Below are 20,172 nucleotides of genomic sequence, written 5' to 3'. Positions count from 1 at the left end.
TTAAATCTGTGTCTGGCTTAGGCTCTTGGTTTTATGTTTTTTATTTTTTATTTTTGTATAGCAGCCTGTATTGGACTGTGGCTGAGCAATAATCCCTAGACTGTCTAACAGTGATTGTGTCTGTCATGGGACCTGTCATCGGCTGCCCTGACAAGTTGTGCCCTTCAGTACCTGGGCACTTAGCTCTGTGGGAGGCATTTGTTGGCTGTAAGCCAAAGCTCTAATTAAAGTGGTTACTATCACCCAGTTGGCCTAATCTTGCATGATCTACCAAGAATAGAGTTAATTTGGGGGAAGTTCAACTTGAACCTCTCTAAATACTCATTTATGGGTAGCCCAAAATGATATTGGGATGGCATTTGGTACATCTTTGAAAGCCTCAGTCAGTATGGGCATTTGATGACAATGGCTAGGCCTGGTGGATTAGGCTTAGGACCATAGATCCAAGATTTCGTTTTGTTTCTACCAAGCTTGAAATCTTCTTTTGCTTTTTTTTTTTAAGTCAAATGTGAAATTGACTTAAATATGCCCTTGTAGCATAATGTACAGTTCAAATGAACTAAGAAGGATGTTGTGTCCTTGCAAACCCCAAACCCCAGTTTCTGGGGTGGTAGGATGGTTCAGAGGGTGAAAGTGCTTTCTGTACAAGCCTGATAGCTTGTGTTGTATCTCAGAACCCGCTTATAAGTGGAAGGAGAGAAATGGCTCTTATAGCTCCCCTCTAACCTCCATGTACCTGCTGTGGCACCAGGATCAACAGCAGCAGCAGCAGCAGCAGCAACAACACACAAATAAATAAAATAAAAATCTGAGGTTTTCATAAGAAGATGATGGACTGAGTCCTGTTCCATCACTTGTCAGCTGTTGGGTTTGAACCATGGGGTCCACTTCTTACCTGCAGAACAGGGCTTATTACGGGGTTTGTATGGATAGGCTATAGCACCTTTCATTATGTCTGTTTTGTCATCGTGGTCACTAAGTAGAACAATGAAGCAGTTTTAACAGGTGTCTTTGCAGAGGTGGACACTAGCACTGGGCTTGGAGCTCAGTTTCCTTAGAGATGATTAACCTCTAAGCCAACTACTTAAACACTCACCCTTCTAAAATGGCATGGATCCTTTGTATTTTTAGCATTAAACAAAGGAATACTGAAATGGAATATGTGAGAAAAAGCATCCTGTGCTTATTCCTGAGGTATAGGTGTTCTCTATGCCTGCATTTCTTATTTCTTTCCCATTTTCTTGCTTTTACTTGTGTGTCAAGTGCTGGCTTGGGATGTCCTGATGACAGACTGTTGTCCATTGGAGTCTCCTGGAGCATGCTGAGTGTGTGGTTTACCCCTTCCCAGTCAGCCACCCTGGTCAACAGTAACCTCTGCTCTGAGGACCATGCTTGTCTTTTCCAGCTGACTGACCCCTTGGAGAAAGGGTCAGAGTGCCCTTGGGTAGAGAAGCTTGGGCATCTCACCAGCTCTTGCCCGAGGATGCTGTAAAAGCTGCTTTACAATGCTAACCTCTTCATTTCCTTCATCACTCTGCTAGGCTCAGTTCTGGGCACTGGGTGCAGTAGGTAGAGACAAGTCAGACATGTTCTCTGATGGCCTCTCATAGAGAACTGTGATGGAAATATGGATAGAGCCAGATAAAATACAGTGTACTGAGAGCAGGATAGACCAGATGCTCCCAAAGGCTCTGAGCATGGAGCTATGCTGAGGGAGCTGAGGAGAAGAAGGGTGGCTTCACAGAAGTAGGCTGTGGCAGTAGGGGCGGGAGAGGTAGAAGTGCATTTCTGTTACAGTGTGTGGTTCGCAGTGAACCAGTCACCTGGGAAGCCAGAGTGGGACTGGAAGATGGGCAGGTTTGTTCCCTTGTTTGAATCCCCTAGGTGTGGTTTAGAGAGGTATGGTGTCCTGGCTGTGTCTGGCCAGTCATGCCCTGATGCAGGCTCAGCTCAAGCCACAGGTTCTTTGTCCAGCCCCCACAGAGGTTTTAATTTTTAATTTTTTCAAAAGAAAATTCCTTATGTAGCCTCAGTGGGACTTGAACTCACTGTGTAGACAAAATGTGATAGAATTTTAGGTGTGCCAATCTATTCAGGATTGTTTTATTCCAATGGCTTCTATTGCTTTTTTAAAAAAATGTCCCCCTCCCCCATTTATGGGTGTTTTGTCTACATGTGTACTGTGTGCATGCCTGGAGCTCACAGGGCCAGAAGAGGCCATCAGATTCACTTGAATTGGAGTTAGTTATAAACTGATATGCGAGTGCTTGCATTCGAACCTGTGTCCTCTGGAAGAGCAGATACTCTTAATTGCTAAGCCATATCTCCAGCTCCTATTATTATTTTAAAATTATGAATATGTGTGTATGCCATTTATGTGTGGGTACCTGTGGGGGTGAGGAAAGGGGGTTGAATCCTCTGTAACTGGACATACAGGTGATTGGCAGCCACCTGATGTGTGTTCCAGGAACTAAACTCAGGGCTTCTGGAAGACCAGTAAGTATTCTTAGCCGCTGAGCTATCTCTGCAGCCCTCTTTTCCTCTGTCTTTTTTTTTTTTTTTTTTTTAAGATTATAAGTTTGTTGTTCAAATGAACTCTTACCAGAAGGAGACATAGGAGTAGAGCTGGGGACAAAAAATGCTGGGGACTGGAGGCCCAGCAGCACATCTCCCTCCTCCTCTGACTGCCTCTGCCAGGCTCGTGAGGCTGCATGGTGCTCAGCTTACAACCACAGCTCATGCTGAGCCTGGAAACTGCTCTCCGGTCCCTGAATGCCTATACCTAAGGAAGATTTTGAAGAAATTGCCTTTGTATATTTAAAAGTTACCACTGAGCACTTTGACAAGCTTGCTCACAGCAAAACCTGATACGGTTGAAATTTGATGGATGAGAACTTTCTCATTCTCCATCTGGCCAGAGATAAAACAGACTCGCGGATGGAGAAGTGCGAGGGCCTGGATTTCATTTCTAATGCGATGTTAAGATTTGAGGGATATTTTAGTTCTCAAATAATCCGACTTTAAAAAACCAACCTACCTGCTCTGAGAGAGCCCTGATACACGGAGGCAGCTCTCAGCTCAGTGTTGGCTCAGAATATACCTACAAATCTCAAAGGAGAATTGCCCATTAGTGCAGAAATTCAGAGTGCCAGCAGGCAGCATCCTGCAAATCTTGGATGCAGAATTCACTGGGGAGCAAGGTGGAGTTGGTGTAGGATTGAGGTTTCCAAACTTTCACTCAACCCTGTGCTCATAGCAAATAAAGCAGCTGCACCCTGGGCATGCTGAAGATGTCTTAAAATGGTGGCTTTTTGCATTAAAAGCAAATACAAAGTTTCTGTGCTCTTCTTCCCCAAACCTGCTGAGTCAGGTAGTTACATGGTTCTTGTACTGGTCTGCTAAGGTTGGGTGTTCTTAAACCTACGGCTTCTTGGGCTCAGTCTGAAAAACCAGTGCTGTAAGCCAGGTTTTTAGCTGGTTTACATCTGTAATCCCTTGGCTAGGAGAAGCAGGAAAATCAAGACCTCATGGTCATCTTCAACTTCATCATGAATTTGGCATTAGCCTGGGATCCATGAGAAAGACTCTATTCCAGCAAACCAGAACAACTGGCTGGTGTGGTGAGAAAATAAAGTCGACTGGCTTTCATTAAGATTGTTTCCTTCACTTACTAATTGTACACGTTCATGCATAGATTGTGTATGGATCATGTCTTTCCACCTCTCTCTCATCGTATTCTTTCTAGCTCTCCCAAGTTTCATTCCTGTTTCTGAGGAATCCTTATTTGCTTTCAGGTTACCTTTTGTGTGTTTGTTTCTGCACGTGGAGTGAACATACAATGACTGTCTTTCTCTGTGTGGCTTGTTTTGCATGATGTGGTGTCCTATAATTCCATAGTAGGCTTTTATTTTTTATGGTAGAATAGTATTCCATTGTCTTGTGTGTGTGTGTGTGTGTGTGTGTGTGTGTGTGTGTGTGTGTGTGTGTTGTGTGTACAATATTTTTATTCATCTGGTGATGGTGAACTAGGCTGATTCCATATCTTAGCTATTGTAAGAAGAGCCCTGATAAACCTAAGCAAGCAGATGTAGGAAGCACAGCTTAGAATAAGGATTGGAGAAACCAGGATTGTCAATCATGCTGACCTGTTTTCTTCAATGGAAGGAAATGAATGATGCCTAGTCACCTGCAAAGCCAGAGTGAAAAGTGGTTAATCAACCTGATGATCCTTTGCTATTCTATTAGGAGCCAGCCTATACCTGTATCCCCCAATATCCTGAGCTTTGTTTCTTAGTGAATAGAACACAACCCTGTGAAAGAGACTTCATGTACTTTGTATGCATCTTCCACCAGTAGAATCTGCCCTGATGCTTATCACTGGTCCTTCCTCTAAGCCAGTGGCTCTCAACCTTCCTAATGCTGTGACCCTTTTATACACTTCCTTATGCTGTGATGACCCCCAACCATAGGATTATTTTGTTGCTACTTCATAACTGTAATTTTGCTACTGCTATGAACTTAAACATGAACATAAATTTAAACAGCTGGTATATGACTCCCAAAGGGATTGTGACCCACAGGTTGAGAACCATTTCCCTAGGCGCTAGCCCTGCGCTCTCTTTATCAGACAATAGGACTCATTCTTATTGTAAAGGTCATAGGTGCTTTGCTACTTTGCAAGGGAATGGAATAACTAGATCACAGGGTAGTTTTCAGGAAGTATTATTTATCATCATCATCCTCATCATCACCACCACCGCTACTACTACTACTATAATTATGCTAAATGGGGTGAGATGGTATGTCATCAGGTTTTTTTTTTTTTGAAGATTTTATTTGTAATGATGAGTGTATGTTTGGTCTGTGTGCACACATGAGTGTAGTGCCCACGGAAGCCAGAAGACTTGAATCCCCTGGAACTGGAGTTACAGGTGGTTGTAAACTGCTTGATGAAGGTGCTGGGAAGTAAACCTGGCTTTGTTCTTACTTCCGTGAGACATAGAGGTGCATCTTTTTAGGTTATTTTAAATCTGTTGTGATGCAGGCTTTTGTTGCTTGCCTCTTAGTACTGCTTTTGCTGTATTCCACAGGCTTTGTGTGTGTGTGTGTGTGTGTGTGTGTGTGTGTGTGTGTGTGTGTGTGTGTTTTCCATTTTCATTTCTTTTAAGGGAATTTTAATTTCCTTTCCCTTTAATTGACTTCTCAGTTACTTGCTATTTGTTCAGTAGTTTGTTGTTCAATTTTTGTGTGTGCATATGTGTGTGTGTGTGTTCATGGGTGTGCACCACACAAGTGTCTGGCTGTGGAGGCCAGAAGAGGGTGTCAGATCCCCTAGAGATGGAGTTACAGGAGATACGGTTCTTTGTAATTTACATAATTTCTGAAATGCTCCCTCCTGTTGATTTCTAGGTATCCAATCTCTGTGTATTTCACAATTCCATTATAATCAGAAAAGACACAGGAAATTTTTTTCTAATTTACTATGACTAACTTTATGATTTAATATATGACTTTGTATTCTAGAGAAAGTACCAGGCATTAATGGAAAGAAAATGTGTGTTTTATAGATGTTGGATAGACTGCTCTGTAAATATCTGTTAAGTCCACTTATTTACTATATGTGCAACTCTGGTGTTTATTTATTTATTGATAGATTATCCATTAGGAAGAGTCTGGTACTATCTACCCCTCTACTATTGTATTACAGCTATTTTTTCAGAAGGTATAATATTTATAAAATCAGATGCTCTCATATTAGGTGTCTACATTTTAATTGTTAATTTACTTAAAAGCATTTATTATTATTATTATTATTATTATTATTATTATTATTATTATTATTGTATGCTTATTGGTGTTCATGTGTGGGGCAGTGTACACTTGCTTTGTATGTAGCAGATTCCCTTAAGCAGCTCTTGTAACTACACACTGTCTTACAATCACAAGCTCCATTAGACTTTGCTAATTTGTGGAAGATCTTTCCTTTGGTTTCTGACAGATAGCATTGCTTGGTATGGCAATTTTGGTTGACTGTCACTTTCTTCAGGACTTGAAATACGTCAGTCCACATCTTTAGAAGAATTTTGGTAAGAAATTTGCTCTTAGTTCATGTGTTTACTCTTAAATGTGACTTGGTATTTTTCTCTTGCAGATTTTAAGTGTGTGTGTGTGTGTGTGTGTGTGTGTGTGTGTGTGTGTGTGTGTGTGTGTCCGTGTCCCCTAAGAGGGAAGAGACACTCCTTGTTGTTCGTCATCCTTAGCCTTAGCCCATCTTGCATCCTTTCATTTAACCTCAAAGCCCAATTCCTTTCTGGGATGGGAACTAACTATTCATGATTTAACTTTTCTGCCCATGGTCACATAGCTGTGTAGCAGTGGAGTCACGATTCAAGGAAAAGTCATTCTCCTTAGACAACTCTGGAATACTGATGGAAATATGGAAAACCAACGCGATCGTTGATTTTTAGTTCTGATTGTTTTGCTTCAGTAAGGCATGTCGTCTCCATGGCTCCCCCTCACATTTATCATAACTCCATAGGTTGTGAGAGCATGAGTCAATTGGCTGTCTTAGTGTTGCCATGGCAGCTGTTCCTCCTCAAGGCCACCTTAGTACACACATCCTCCCATTGTTGCCAGTCTCTTTGCTTTAAGACTTTTTTCATTGTTGACCATATGAGTAGCTATATTCTATTCCTGACCATCCATTTGGAGGAGCGCCTCAGTGCTGAACACATTATAAGATTGGATTATGATATTGGAAGTATTGCCTAATGAGAGCCCATTATATAGAGTGCTTTAAAGCACTTTTGTTCTTAACAGTTGGAGTTGACACTACCGAATTTGGGGCCACACTGGCTTGGTTTTCAATGTCAACATTGGAAACTATACAAATCTTTGTCCAGCTCTTTTTGTCTCTATGAGCATTGCTTACCTTTCTGGGAAAGTAAGACTCATGATCCTTACCATTGTAGCCAGTTATTAAAGTTAGTGCTATCCCATATCACAGTGCCTTTGCCTTGGACATGTTTATCTTGCAGCTCATGCTCAGAAAATGGTGAATTGCATTACTATTGATATAATCATATCAAGGGTACTGGCTTGTCTTCTTGGGTTTCTTGACTTCTCTCCATTCCTTGATGCTGCTGAGGGTCATATGCACCCTGATGTGTACACACAAACACTCGCTCTCTCTGTTCTCTCTTCCTCAATACACCAAGCAGTATGTTAGACCTTAGGGCTGTCCCCTAATCTTGGGGTATAACAAAACTTTGTGTCCTTTGTTGAATTATAGAACAGGATTTTTTATCGCTTAATTCACTTTGGGGGACATGAGGGAGAATGTGGCATACTCAGTAGTTTGTATCACATCTTCTCCTGGATAGCTGCATTAAAACTCTTAAAGTGAGTGATAAAAGGGAGTAGAATAGTGATTACCAGCTACATGTACACTAGACCTTGACTCACTCCTCAAAATACATGTTTAAAGGAAAGAGCCGAACTTAGGGATTGGTGCAAGTACACCCGTAGTGCTATGGACGTGAAGAATGCACACTTCCATAGCAGGAAGCATGAATATTTAAAGAATTGGTATACAATTTTTGTCGATTGTAATGCAAATACAAGCATATGAATGAAAAGTCTCCTCAATGAGTGGAGGTAGGACAGCCAGAGAGTGAAATTGGATCTTTATCTCATACCATATTAAAAATGATCTCAAAACTAAATGTAAAACACCTTAGAAAAAGTGGTAGTGTTTCTCTTTTGGTGTATATGATCCTGAAAGTACAGGTTACAGAGCAGAAGCTTCAGCAGAGCATGGGGAACTTCCCTCCTCCTTCCTAAGTCAAGATTTCTCTGTGTAGCCTTAGCTGGCCTGGACTCATTTTGTAGACCAGGCTGCCCTCAAACTCACAGAGATCTGTCTGCCTCTGCCTCCCTATGTGCTGGGATTACAAGTGTGTGCCACTACACGTGGCTATGAAGCAAACAGCTTAACAGAAGAGAATATGTGTATCAGCCATATATCTCATAAGTGACTGGTAACTCTCCACAGTATTTAAGAAATCCAAACAACATAATTGCAAGAAAACGAAATGGCCAAAGAACTTGATTAGACTTCTGAAATGAAGACATACAAATAGTTACTTTATGGGACAAAAGTTCCAAATTCCTATTCATCATGGAAATACAAATTACAACCACAGCAAATACCACTTTGAAGTGGTTAGAATGGGTACCCCCTGCCCTAAAGATGAATGATAAGGAATGCTGCGGAGGATGCTGAGAAAGGGGGCTCCTGGGCTCTGTTGTTGGGAATGTAAATTAGTGGACTCGTTTTGGAGAACAGTATGAAATTTCCTCAGACCTATTGTGTGGCATGATGAATATAATATTTCTAAAATTTGGTATTGCTAAAAGAACAAATTTTAAATGTCACTACAAGAGATATTCAAGTGACAAATGTGTTAATTAGCTTGATATAGTTATTCCATGGTGTATACATATATCAAAACATGACATTGAATATGATTATTTACCAATTAAAAAGAAAATCTTAAAATAATATTCACAACTAAAATAAAATTCTAAAGAAAGCACATTCTTCCTAAGGAATTGTACAGATTTATTATGACCTTATTTTGTGCATATGTGGTGTATGTATGAATGTATGTATTGATGGAGCATGTGCACATGTGTACCAGTGTAAGTGCCGAAGGCCAGAGTTTGATGTCAGGCATCTTGCTCTGCTGCTCTCCGCCTTAGTTTTTTGAGATATGGCTTCTCACTGAACTTGGAACTCACTGATTCGATCAGGCTGGCCAGTGAACTCTAGGGATTCGCTCATCTCTGTGCCTCCTTCTCCACTGCTGGGGTTATAGATTGCCTAGAGCTAGCTTTTGCACAGGTGCTAATGATCAAACTCAAGTCTTCATTCCTTCTCTCAGGTGTATTGTGATTTAAAGAGATATATTTAAGTGTTATCTTAAAATAAGGACGCCATAGCAATTCTTTTGTGTGTCTGAGTGGTCCTACAAAGTGGTGGGTTGGATGAGTTTAAGGAAGTGGATTGGGATTATCACCTTATTACAAAAAAAGACCCATACCTGCGCTTTGGTTTAGGCATGAACTGACAGAGTTTGGAACCAGATAACAATCAGGCATTGTTCTTTAGTCACTGTGAACCCAGGTAAATTAGTTTCTCCCAGGGTTTTATCACTGTGAAGAGACCATGACCATGGCAACTCTTATAAAAGAAGACACTTAATGGGGGCTGGCTTACAGTTTCAGAGGTTTAGTCCTTTACCATCAGAGCTGGAAGCATGGTGCCATGTAGCCAGACACAGTGCTGGAAAAGGAGGTGAGAGTTCCACGTCTCCATCCATAGGCAGCAGGAAGAGTATGCCACACTGGTCGTGGCTTGAACACCTGAGACCTCAAAGACCAGCCCTGAGACCTCAAAGACCAGAGGAAGTGACGTACTTCCTCTAACAAGGCCATACCTACTTTAACAAGGCCACACCTCTTTTAGTAGTGCCACTTCCATGGACCTATGGGGGGACATATTTGTTCAGACTACCACAGCCTCTTTCCTCACTCATGAAATGGAAGTCCATTACCATCATAGCTAGAAGCATGGTGGCGTGTAGCCAGATGTGATGCTGAAGAAGGAGCCGAGAGTCCTTTTATTATTTTATTCACTTACTCATTCTTTATTTCATTTATCTAATTTATTGTTACTTAATTGAGTGCTGTTTTGATATATATATTTCTGTATAACAGATCATCCCCAAAGTTGATGTCTTAAGTGACAACTTTATTATATTTCATTTTATTAGTCAAGCATTTGGGCAGGGCTCATCGGAATGGTTTTCTGCTATACATGGCTCCCACCCATGGCACTCACTTGACGGGTGGCCTGGTTTGGAGGGCAAATGACTCTTATGAATAATACCTTGTTGGAAATGGGTGGAAAATTAAGCTGATGTTATTAGCTGGAGTATCTGCATTTGGCCTCTCCAGCATAGGAGAATTTGGATGGCCATGCCTTTTAGATGTAGGACTTGTAGACCTGCAAGAGAGTGCCCAAAGAGACAGGAATTAGAAACTTCAGGCCTGGGGCAGAAATGGCCCTTGTTCTTTAGGTGGCAGTGATGACTCCATTCCTAAGCTTTATAAAGTGGAGACATGGGGGAAAGTCAAAGAGTTTATGACTTTCTTAATCTGCTGCAGTGCCTTCTGTGTGTATGTTGCCATCACAGGGGTTGGAGTTGCAGCAGTAAACAAAATACAATCTGCCTTTATGGGGTTGAAAAAGTTCACATTGAGCCAGGTATGGTGGTGCATGCCTGTAATCCCAGCACTCAGGGAGGCAGAGGCAGATGGATCTCTATGAGTTAGAGGCCAACCTGGTCTACAGAGTGAGTCCAGGACAGCCAAGACTACACAGAGAGAAACTCTGTCTTGGAAAAAGAAAAAAAAGTTCATGTTGTATTAGAAGGTGCTATGGGAGGAGTTAATAGAGGGACGAAGTGTGGAGGAGGAGGAAGTGGAGAGAGGGAGGTTCTGAAGATTGGAGAGAGGTGATAGACCTGCAGGAGGTGAGGGACGGCTGTGAGCTGTAGGCATTGGGTCCAGCAAGCATGACACTTAGTTTGAGTACGTATATACTAAGTAAGAGCCACAGCAGGACAGAGCTAGTGGGGTAAGCAGCATGCAGAGACCAGTGAGGTAGCCAGGGTTCAGCTGGGAGTCGGGTGGGGCTCAATACCTTTGGTTTTGAGAACTAGGGAGCTCACTAAGGGAGCCTTGGCTGGCCTAGGACTCACCATGTAGATCAGGGTAGCCTCAAATTCAGAGTTCTTCCTGTCTCTACCTCCCAAATGCTGGGATTAAAGACATACACCACTACACCTCTATCACAAAGTTTGAAGATTAAATAGATTAACAATTCATTGTCTGGCACATGGTCTGGGTCGTGGTAAGTGCTGGCCCAAATAGCTTGCGCCCCATTGATCCTGAGTGTGGGAGCATCCCAGGTCCTCCTTATTGCATTGCCCACTTCTCAGTCACAGTTGTTTCTCTGGCACCAGTGTGTGTGCTCATCCTGGGTAGAAACAGCAGCAAGATCCCAAGGGAAACTATGATAAAGTCTGGCTGTTGGACTAATGAGTCCTGCCTTTTCTGTGATAGCTTTAGCAAGGGAGATGTACTTTGCTCCAGTAAGTATTTTGATGGGGAACAATTGATACTGTGCTCTTAAGTACACACCTTAGGTTATCCTTTTTTCCAAACTTATAATTTTAATATAATTTTTATGCAGATGTGTACTTTACATGCACATGTTTCTGTGCACTACTTACATGGCTTGTGCCCACAGAAGCCAGAAGAGGGCATCGGATATCTGGGAATCGGAGTTATAGATAGCTGTGAACTGCTGTGCTTTTAACTGCTGAGTCATCCAGGCCCTTCTTAGATGATTCAGAGAGAGAGAGAGAGAGAGAGAGAGAGAGAGACAGACAGACAGACAGACAGACAGACAGAGGGAAACTGGTAGTTACATCTATAAAACATGGTGGGTGATCAAGGAAATGCAAATGTAAACACTTATGAAGAAGCATTTCCTATCATTTCTAATAGCAAATACTTTAGAAACTAATACTGACAGGGATGTGGTGGAACAAAGCCCCTAATGCTTTGATTGTTGAGCTTTTATTTATATATTTTTTGTCTTTTATTATTTGAAAAATCCTCAAAATACGCATACACGCATACCCGTTGACCTAGAAATCCATCTTAGAGATTTTCCTGAAAAATTAAACCTAAAGCTGTAATAAAAGATACAGCAATAAACAGCAGCGAACTGTAATAGCATGCTGTGGGGAGGATCAAATAGTTGGAGACTTTGCAATATTTGTTAATATTGCTAAGTGAGATGATTGTGTAGAATCATTATTTTTGTTTGTTTGCTTTGGTTTGGAGACACAGTCTGGCTCTGCAGACCTAGCTGGCCTGTAACTTGCTCTATATACTAGGCTGGCCAGGAGTCATTAAACCTCCATACCAGCTTTCTAATTCTTGAAAAAAAATTTTTTTTTAATGTCTTCATTGTTTAGTTGCTACATGTTCTTTTTAGGGCAAGGTATAATAGAATAAATAAAAAAGGGAAAAAGTCCAAACTAAAGTTAAAATAATGAAAAAACTCAGTGCAGGTGTACAAGGTCTAAAAGAAGCATTCACACCTTGAACATGACAAGACTAGCTCACTGATTATTATTCGGTTGCTGTTACAGCTGGCTCTGTGTCTGGATTCTGCACCCACACATTTAACCAAGCTTGAGTAGAAAATTGTGTTTGTATTAAACATGTAGAGAGTTCTGGTCATTATTCTCTAGCAATATTGTTTAACAGCTGTGTACAGCATTTGTATTGTTCTAAGTATTATAGCAATCTGAGAATGTGGGCAGATTCTATGCAATATTATACCATAATAGGAAGGACTTGGGTGTTGCTTTTCATCCTTTGGAGGTCCTGAAACAACCCATAGGGACACTAAGGGACACTTTTGTGGGTAGAGTTTAAAACAAACATCTGGGGGGGAAAATCTTCAACTCCTCCCAGAATTGAATTTTGGTTTACTGTTTAGCATCCATAATGGGTTTGTGGTCTTCTTTTGAATTAAGGATCTAAGATAGCCTCATCAAGATTTAAAAAAAAATGTTTTTTATTTCTTCCAAATGTGTCTCTAACTTAGTGATTGTTTACAAAATGGTGATAGTCAGATTTCATTATTTATTAGAATGTCCCTGTGAAAATATACTTGTTTCTTCTTATCTAGTTGTTTTTCATGAGGGGCAGTTCATACAGAAAAAAAATGAAACATAAGAAAACTGCCAACGGAGTTCTGTAGACACCTCAAAAAGCGTTTTAAGTTCCTGATGCTACTACAGCAGTTTATCACAGCACAGGTTTATAACCTTCAGTGCTCTGCAGGCCAGAAGTCTAAAACAACACTCACCAAGTCCAGCTGCAGGCCATTCATAGAGTTGCAGTCCTCCTGAAGGCTGTAGGTCCTGGAGGCTGACTGATTCCTGAGCTGTGGCCTCTTTCCATCCTCACTGCTGCCCATGGTGTGGAGATGCCTCCTGCCATCTCTTGAATCTTCAAGGGCCCTTCTAATTGGAGCCACCTTGGTAACTCAGGATGTCATATGCCCTTTAAAGTCAGCTAATAAACAGCCAGAATTTCACCTATCAACTTTTCTTCCTTTTTGCCATTTAGGGATTGGAACATCTTTGAGGAGCATTTGTTTTGCTAGAGCAACTTAAAGTGTTTTTTTTTTTAAAGTGGTATTATGAATTCATGAATTTCCTCACCCCCACTGCACACGTACATGCCTGCCTGTATGCGTGTGTGTTGGTGATTGAACCTGGGGCCTTGTGCATACTAAGCTTCTTCCACTAAGCTGTATCTCCAGCATTGATTATGGATTTTTGATATATTTTAATTACTTGCTCATCCTTATGAAAATTCTATTTTCTCCCCTTAATAGTGAAAAGAAGCTTATTCTGATTGGTTCCCTTGGATGTGCTTATTGTAGGCCTTGACCTGTATTATGCTCCTGTCCCAAGTCTGCAGTTTATCATTCATCTATCCATTCTTTAAGATTTTATTTATTTGTTTCATGTAAATGAGTGCTGTATTTGCATGTATACCTTCATGCCATAAGAGGGTATTAGATCACATTTTAGATGGTTGTTAGCCACCATGTGGTTGCTGGGAATTGAACTCAGGACCTCTGGAAGAGCAGACAGTGCTCTTAACCACTGAGCCATCTCTCCAGACTTCATCTATTCTTTTGAGGCAAACTTCCATGTGCTCCACAGCTTCCTGGAGAACCTGTTAAAATATAAAGTGTTGAGTATAACTCTCTGGAGGTCTGCACATTAGTTGTCAGGATGCAGGTGATGCTGTTTTGGGCACTACACTTGAAAAGCATGTTCTTTTGGCTGAAAATGGTTGAGAACACAGTATGGATGTAAGCATGATATTGATGTTGGCCCTTCTCAGTGGAAGGAAGGAAACTGCAAAGTGTGCATGCATGTGGATAGCTCAGATTCAGATTTACAGTGAATCCACCATTGTTTCTGTTTGAGTTCTTTGCTATTTTGCTCAAAGTTCTGGATCTAATGAAATTAATACTACTCATTTAATAAACATATATGTATGTACATGCCTTTCAGAATTTCACTATTAATATTATTCATGAGACAGTTACCTAAAACAGTTTAATAGGTCTTTCCTTTGCCCACAGAGAGATAACTTCAGTAGTTGTGTGCTCATTTCTGTGCCTTCAGGTTAATGAACCAGTTTTCCTGTATGCTCAGCTCTCAATGCCGTGTAAAATCAGACTCATTGTTGCTTTGCTTGCACTGTTTGCACTTTTAAGGGAATTCTTAAAACAGATAATTGTGTAAACATTTCTGTCTTTTTTCCCCCTGCCTCTTCTCTCCATCTCTCTTCTGTATCTTATGGGCAGTCATTTAGCTCGTGTTAGGTGAAATATGTGGCAGTATGTTCTCCCTCTCCTTTTTTCCACTCCTACATTAATACATCCTGGAGATTACCTGGGTCATCTTCAGAGAGACCCTGTTCCTCTTCCCATGCTGAGATAGCACAGCTTATTCCTATTGGTCTGTGTTGTTTACAGTCATTTGTTTTTCAAACAATCAACTTCATAAAACCAACCTCACTAGCACCTATTGTAAGCAATCTTACCGTATTTTGTTTTTTTATACTGTCTTTTAAAAAACTTCCTACCAAGAGAATTTGTGTGTTATTTTGAGTTCTCTATGACCTTTTCTGATTATTTGTGCTATAGAATCTCAGGGGGGAAAAGTGAAAAATTTTTTAGAAATTCCAAGGGAAAAAGGAAAAGCCTCTGGAAGCCCATGTTGTCCCTTTGTCTGGGCGTTCTCTTACTGTTTGGATGTGTCGCTTAGGGTGCTCCCTTCTGGATGAATGTGCAGGAAACAACCAGCATTGCATTCTACACATAGCTTGATTATCCTGGTTTGTCTTTACTCATAATTATGTTTTAAAAATATTGTATTTTCTATAATTTACTCTTATTTTTCCCCTGTTTCAGGCTATTTGGTTGTCTGGTTTTTTTGCTATTATGAATAATACCATGTGTATAAAGGCTTTTCTAAATTTATGATGTTCTGGAAATTGGTTTTTGTAAAACTCTAAATGAGAAAGAAGCACGCATTTGTTAAATACAGTGGTCAGCTTGTTCTCTTCATAACTTGGGCAGCAAAATCGGTAAGAGATTGTCACCTTGAACAACTCCTCAGGTAAATTCCATTTTTATTTTTCTTATGCTAGGATCTTAGAAACGAAGTTGAGCAGCTACGCAATGAAATGAATGAGAGAGACAAGACGATGGAGAACAATTACAAGTATCTTCCAGGTGAAAGCAATAGAACGTTCCATGTCCCAGGACAGGCTGTCAGACAACTAACAGAAAGTGCCAGTCAAGAGGACCTGATGCTTCAGGTACCATACCACCCCTTCTTTTCCTTTCATATGTAAATCTTCCTTCAGTTTAGTCGTTTATTCTGAACTCGGGCAAGACCCTTTTCTTTGACATGAGTCTCATGTAGCCCTGGCTGGTCTCAAACTCATTGTGCAGCTGAGATCACTTTAACTTCTGACTTTGCTGCCTCCACCTTTGGAGTACTGGGATTTGAGGTATGTTCCAGGCCTTCTGCTGTTACAGACCTCATGGCTGTGCTTGTGGCATTTTAGAACTTTGAGCCTCAGCAGATAGGAGGGGAAGCTAGGTCAGAGAAGGGAAGTGCTCAACTGGTCACATGATAAATGGTAGAGCCCTGGTAGATTTTCTCCTGTGCCCCGCCCACTCACCTGGGGCAAGTACTTGGGCAGTGCCACTTCACTCCTTTGCCCATTTCCTCTCCTGTTTTAGTCTTTAAATTCACTTCTTATTGGCCACATAGTCAACTTCTGAGATCTAACCCAGGTAACTGTGGTGGGTTAAATCCAGGTAGTTAATGATGCTTCATTCGACTGAAATGCCATTAAAACAAGAGTTCAGGAACAGGAAAGTATAAGCTCACAGTGTTCTGTAAGAGCACTGTACAACAGCAGCTGTGAGTTAACAAAAGTTTGGATGTTATGTGAGTATCAGTGGGAAGTGCACAGGGTTCAGTTTTGTTACTGTGACTCATAGTAAAGAAAAGCCAGTAAGAATCGAGCTGACACAGGCTACATCCCACGAAAGGCTCAGCAGACGTAAGGTGTGGCCAATATCTTTTAAAACCAGGAGACTTAGCTGGGATTCTAGGCAGGCGTAGGCAGCCCTCTCTTTCCAGCAAGAGATTTCTGGGGAAGGTAAAGCAGAAAAGTGCTGGCATGGGGGTTGTTGGAGGTAGCTCAAAGCAGAAAAGGCAATGGAGACAATGAATTGAATGAAGTGTGCAGACCCCAACCAAGAGATTCCTCCCAGAGGGCAAGACAGTGAAAGATGCTTGTAGAGGAAGTCCTTCACTCAAACAGCTGGTTTTCACCTGTCCATCTCCCAGAAAGGTGACTTTTGATGTGTCCGTTTCCACATTCACAGAGTTCCTGAGCACTTCTAGTTAGTACAAGGTGAATGGCCTAAGCTCATCAAAGGGAGAAAAGTGTTGAAGAGGCAAGACAAAGCCTTAAAGGAAGTACATAGGAATCGGGCTCAGTGGCTCATGCCTGTGATCCTGGCACTTGGAAGGCTGAGACAGTAAGATCATTAGTGTAAGGCTAGTCTAGGATGCATAGACAGTGCCAGGCCAACCTGGCTATAGAATAAGATGTCTTAAAAAAGAGTGTGTAGTAGAAATGGCAGCAATAAACATTATATGGCTTTTTAAAACTATATAGATTTGACATCAAAACATAAGAACTAAGCCCAGGACCCATGAGATGTTCAGTGGGTATAAGTGCTTGTGGCACAAGCCTGAAGGCCTGAGTATGATCATGAGACCCCACATAGAGATGGAAGGGGACATCTGATTCCACGTAGTTGTTCTCTGACCTCCACACAGATACAGATAAAAATAATGATATCTAGAAAAGAAGAATGGCCTGTTGGAAATTCAATGTATAATTGCTGACTTAAAATACTTACAGTGGGAAAGTCAGAAAGTTGAAGATAAAATTTGTCTAAGTCTTCCAGAAAACAGAATTAAACAAAAAGATAGGGGAAAGGTAAAGATAAGAAAATTAGAGACATGGCTCAAGGGCTCTAAAATATGACTAACAGGAGCTCCAAGACACAAGGAAGATGAATCAGTTCAGGTATCTGGAAGTTGTAGCCTATAATGGAAAGACAGTTGTCTCTGCACAAGGGATGAAGGAAGACATTGTGGTATTTTAGAATTTGGTGATAAAGAATCTGAAAGGCTCCGGGGAGGAGGGGGCAGCATAGACCATATATGAAGAACAAGGCCTCAGGATGACATCAGGATTCCCCGCAGCTGCTTTAGACACTAAGGAGATTGGGCTGATGCCTTCAGTCTTTGAAGAAAAGATTGCCAGCCTAGCAGTCTGTCTTTAGCTAGTCTGTCAGCTAGTATGAGAGCAGGGCAAGGTCTTTTCAGATGTGAGGTGTCTTAAACTGTCTGTCTTCCATGCGCTCTGCAGAAGGCTCTTGGCAGATAAGCCCTATAAACAAAGGAATAAGCCAGGAGAGACGAAGGATGTAGAAAATAGAGGTCCCCTAGCTATGCTGAAGGGAATTCTAAAGTGACAACCGAACTGCTAAGTGGAGGACCAAGTGTGGGCCCTTGTGGGAGGGTGTCATCTGGGCCTCCTCTGGGGAGCCACAGCAGAAATGACCAATTACTGATGCATTTGGAAGGGACTTTTAAATTTTTTTCTGAGAATCTGGAGAAAATTTACAGTTTGTAATAATTTTATGAACTAAGTTGGCAAATAATAATTCCTGAATGTGAATGGTAGTGCAATCATGAATGATGCATTGCTTGGCAATATTTGTGTGGCTATAATATAATGCAAATATCATTTTAACTAGTTATGACATAATTGCTAGGAAAGGTCTTGAGGTACAGATGACTGATGCAAAAGCTAAGGCTCTACACTTGCCTGATTGCAGTCAGTTGGTAAAATTGAAACATAAGAAGTCAAGAAGCACAAGGAAAATGCCAATTTGACTCCTGAAGTCAGAAAAGAAGTAGCACCTAAGGAATTGCAAGTTGGTTTTTGCCTGGGACTCAGGCTTTGAGGTGAAAACTGGGACCAGAATGGGCTACTGTTGTTAAGCCTTACAGTATTGTTTGCTTGGTCAAAACATATGAAGGTGCAGTTGTGTGACTGCAATTCTAAAGAGGCAGTGTTGGCCTACTATAGTTCAATGGGGTCTTACAGAGAATTGCCTGGTTTTTTTCTGGCTACCAAATTCCTTCTAAATGATTGGCATACTAAATTAATTCTGTACCATGCTCAGGAGGTAGATGGGGATGTTATCCCTTGCCCTCTCACAAAGAGTGGAGAAAACCATGGTTTAGGATTCACCAGATTGGGAATAGGTTCTGCACTTGAGCTGGGCCAGGTACCAGAGATGCAGTCTTTAGTACTGTTGTTTATTGGACCCAGGCTGCTGAGTGTTCACGAGAAGCATTGTGTGTCATGGAGGGAATATCGTGTATGAGCACACCCTAATGCTATTTACAGTCTTGGCCTTTTCTCTCTTGTGCATGTGAATGGATCAAATTTGTAGTTTCAAGGGAGTCTGAGACTTTATTGGACTTAAATATGTAAGTACTTTACTCACCCATCATGTTGACTGGGTAGGAAATGGACCCAGGTGTCATTCCATGAGCAAGGGAGACCTAGGCATGGAACAGTTCACCAAAGGACCGTCACTGCGGTGAGTGAGTGCAGTTCATGGACAGCCATAGTTCTTGGCCATCTTGCTGGCATTCTGCTTGCTCTCACCCGGTCATAATATGCAGATGAAATTGCATCACAGCTGTGGAGTTGCCTAATATTTTGGGATGATGGAATTATTTAGGAGATATAGGACTTGTGACAAAATAAGGTATCTCCCCTAAAAGTGTTTAAGAAAAATCTCTTAATATTCTTTTCTTGATGAGAATTTTCTTATGATTTGTTTCATTTCCTTAGAAATCCAATGAAAAAGATTTGGAAGCAATACAGCAGAACTGTTATTTAATGACTGCAGAGGAGCTCAAGTTTGGGAGCGATGGCTTAATAACAGAAAAGTGTTCTCAGCAGTCACCAGGCAGCAAACTCATCTTCTCCAAGGCAAGCGTGACTGAAATTGGTGTTCACATGTGAATGTATTCATGGTCTTTTCTGAAACTTACTTGATAAGTCTTTTGATCTAAAGGCTCTCCAGTGCCTTCTTGGTGATAACTGAGCTTACAGCAGGTGGCAGGGGGAGGGTTTGTCTAGAGGCTCTGCAAATTCGTATCCTCTGTCTGGCCATTCCTGTTTGCTGTGCACATGAAACTGAGAAAATCCACCTTGCTGGGAAAGGAGTCTGGCATCAGCTCCATCAAGGGTCATCTCTTGAGAAATACTGGATTTTAAGCAGTAAGGAAGCTGTCCCGCTAAAATGCTGGCACTTCCTCATCTGGCCCCACATTGTTGGTCTAGTCTCCATTGCTCTAAATACATTATAGAGCTTGCTGGTGTCTGAAAGGACTGTTGGAGTCTCTGTGTGCCTTTGCTTATGTCTGCCCACCTGCCTGCATGGAATTTTGTTAATCTTTTAACCCCTGAGAGTCCCTGCAAACACCTGTCTAGAATAACCTTCCCTGATCCCACAGCACTGTACTGGTCCCTCCTTTGTTGCATGCTCTTCCTCTGGTCCTTGCTGTTGGCTCCATCCTTCTGCTTCTCCTCCCCTGTGCCATGTGGAGCGCCACTGGCAGACACTTCACGGGTGGGAACTGGTGCTTATCTCTAAATCCAGTGCTAGGCCCTATACAATGATTATATGAATGATGTCCTGCGGCAGCCTGATGTACAAGAGGTGTTAACGCTAGATCAAGCTCTTTAAGCCTTTTAAAAACTAGGCAAGTTAGTTGTTCGATGAATGGCTGATTGTGACTTGTGAAAGGTGTTTCTCAA

General features: G+C 41.5%; 1 protein-coding gene across 10 annotated transcripts in view; it reads left to right on the top strand.

The window, feature by feature from the left end:
- Nucleotides 1-20,172, top strand: part of CDK5RAP2 (CDK5 regulatory subunit associated protein 2) — a 176,220-nt gene that overhangs the window by 63,505 nt on the left and 92,543 nt on the right. For all 10 annotated transcript variants that reach the window (XM_084797139.1, XM_084797141.1, XM_084797135.1 and 7 more), the window contains 2 exons: nucleotides 15,385-15,555; nucleotides 19,201-19,341. In XM_084797139.1, coding sequence (XP_084653265.1) covers nucleotides 15,385-15,555; nucleotides 19,201-19,341 — 312 coding nt within the window. The remainder of the gene's footprint in view (nucleotides 1-15,384; nucleotides 15,556-19,200; nucleotides 19,342-20,172) is intronic.

This window comes from Acomys minous (genome assembly GCF_964271855.1).
Source record: "Acomys minous genome assembly, chromosome: 1".
NCBI lineage: Eukaryota > Metazoa > Chordata > Mammalia > Rodentia > Muridae > Acomys > Acomys minous.
This window is presented reverse-complemented; position numbering and strand designations above follow the sequence as displayed.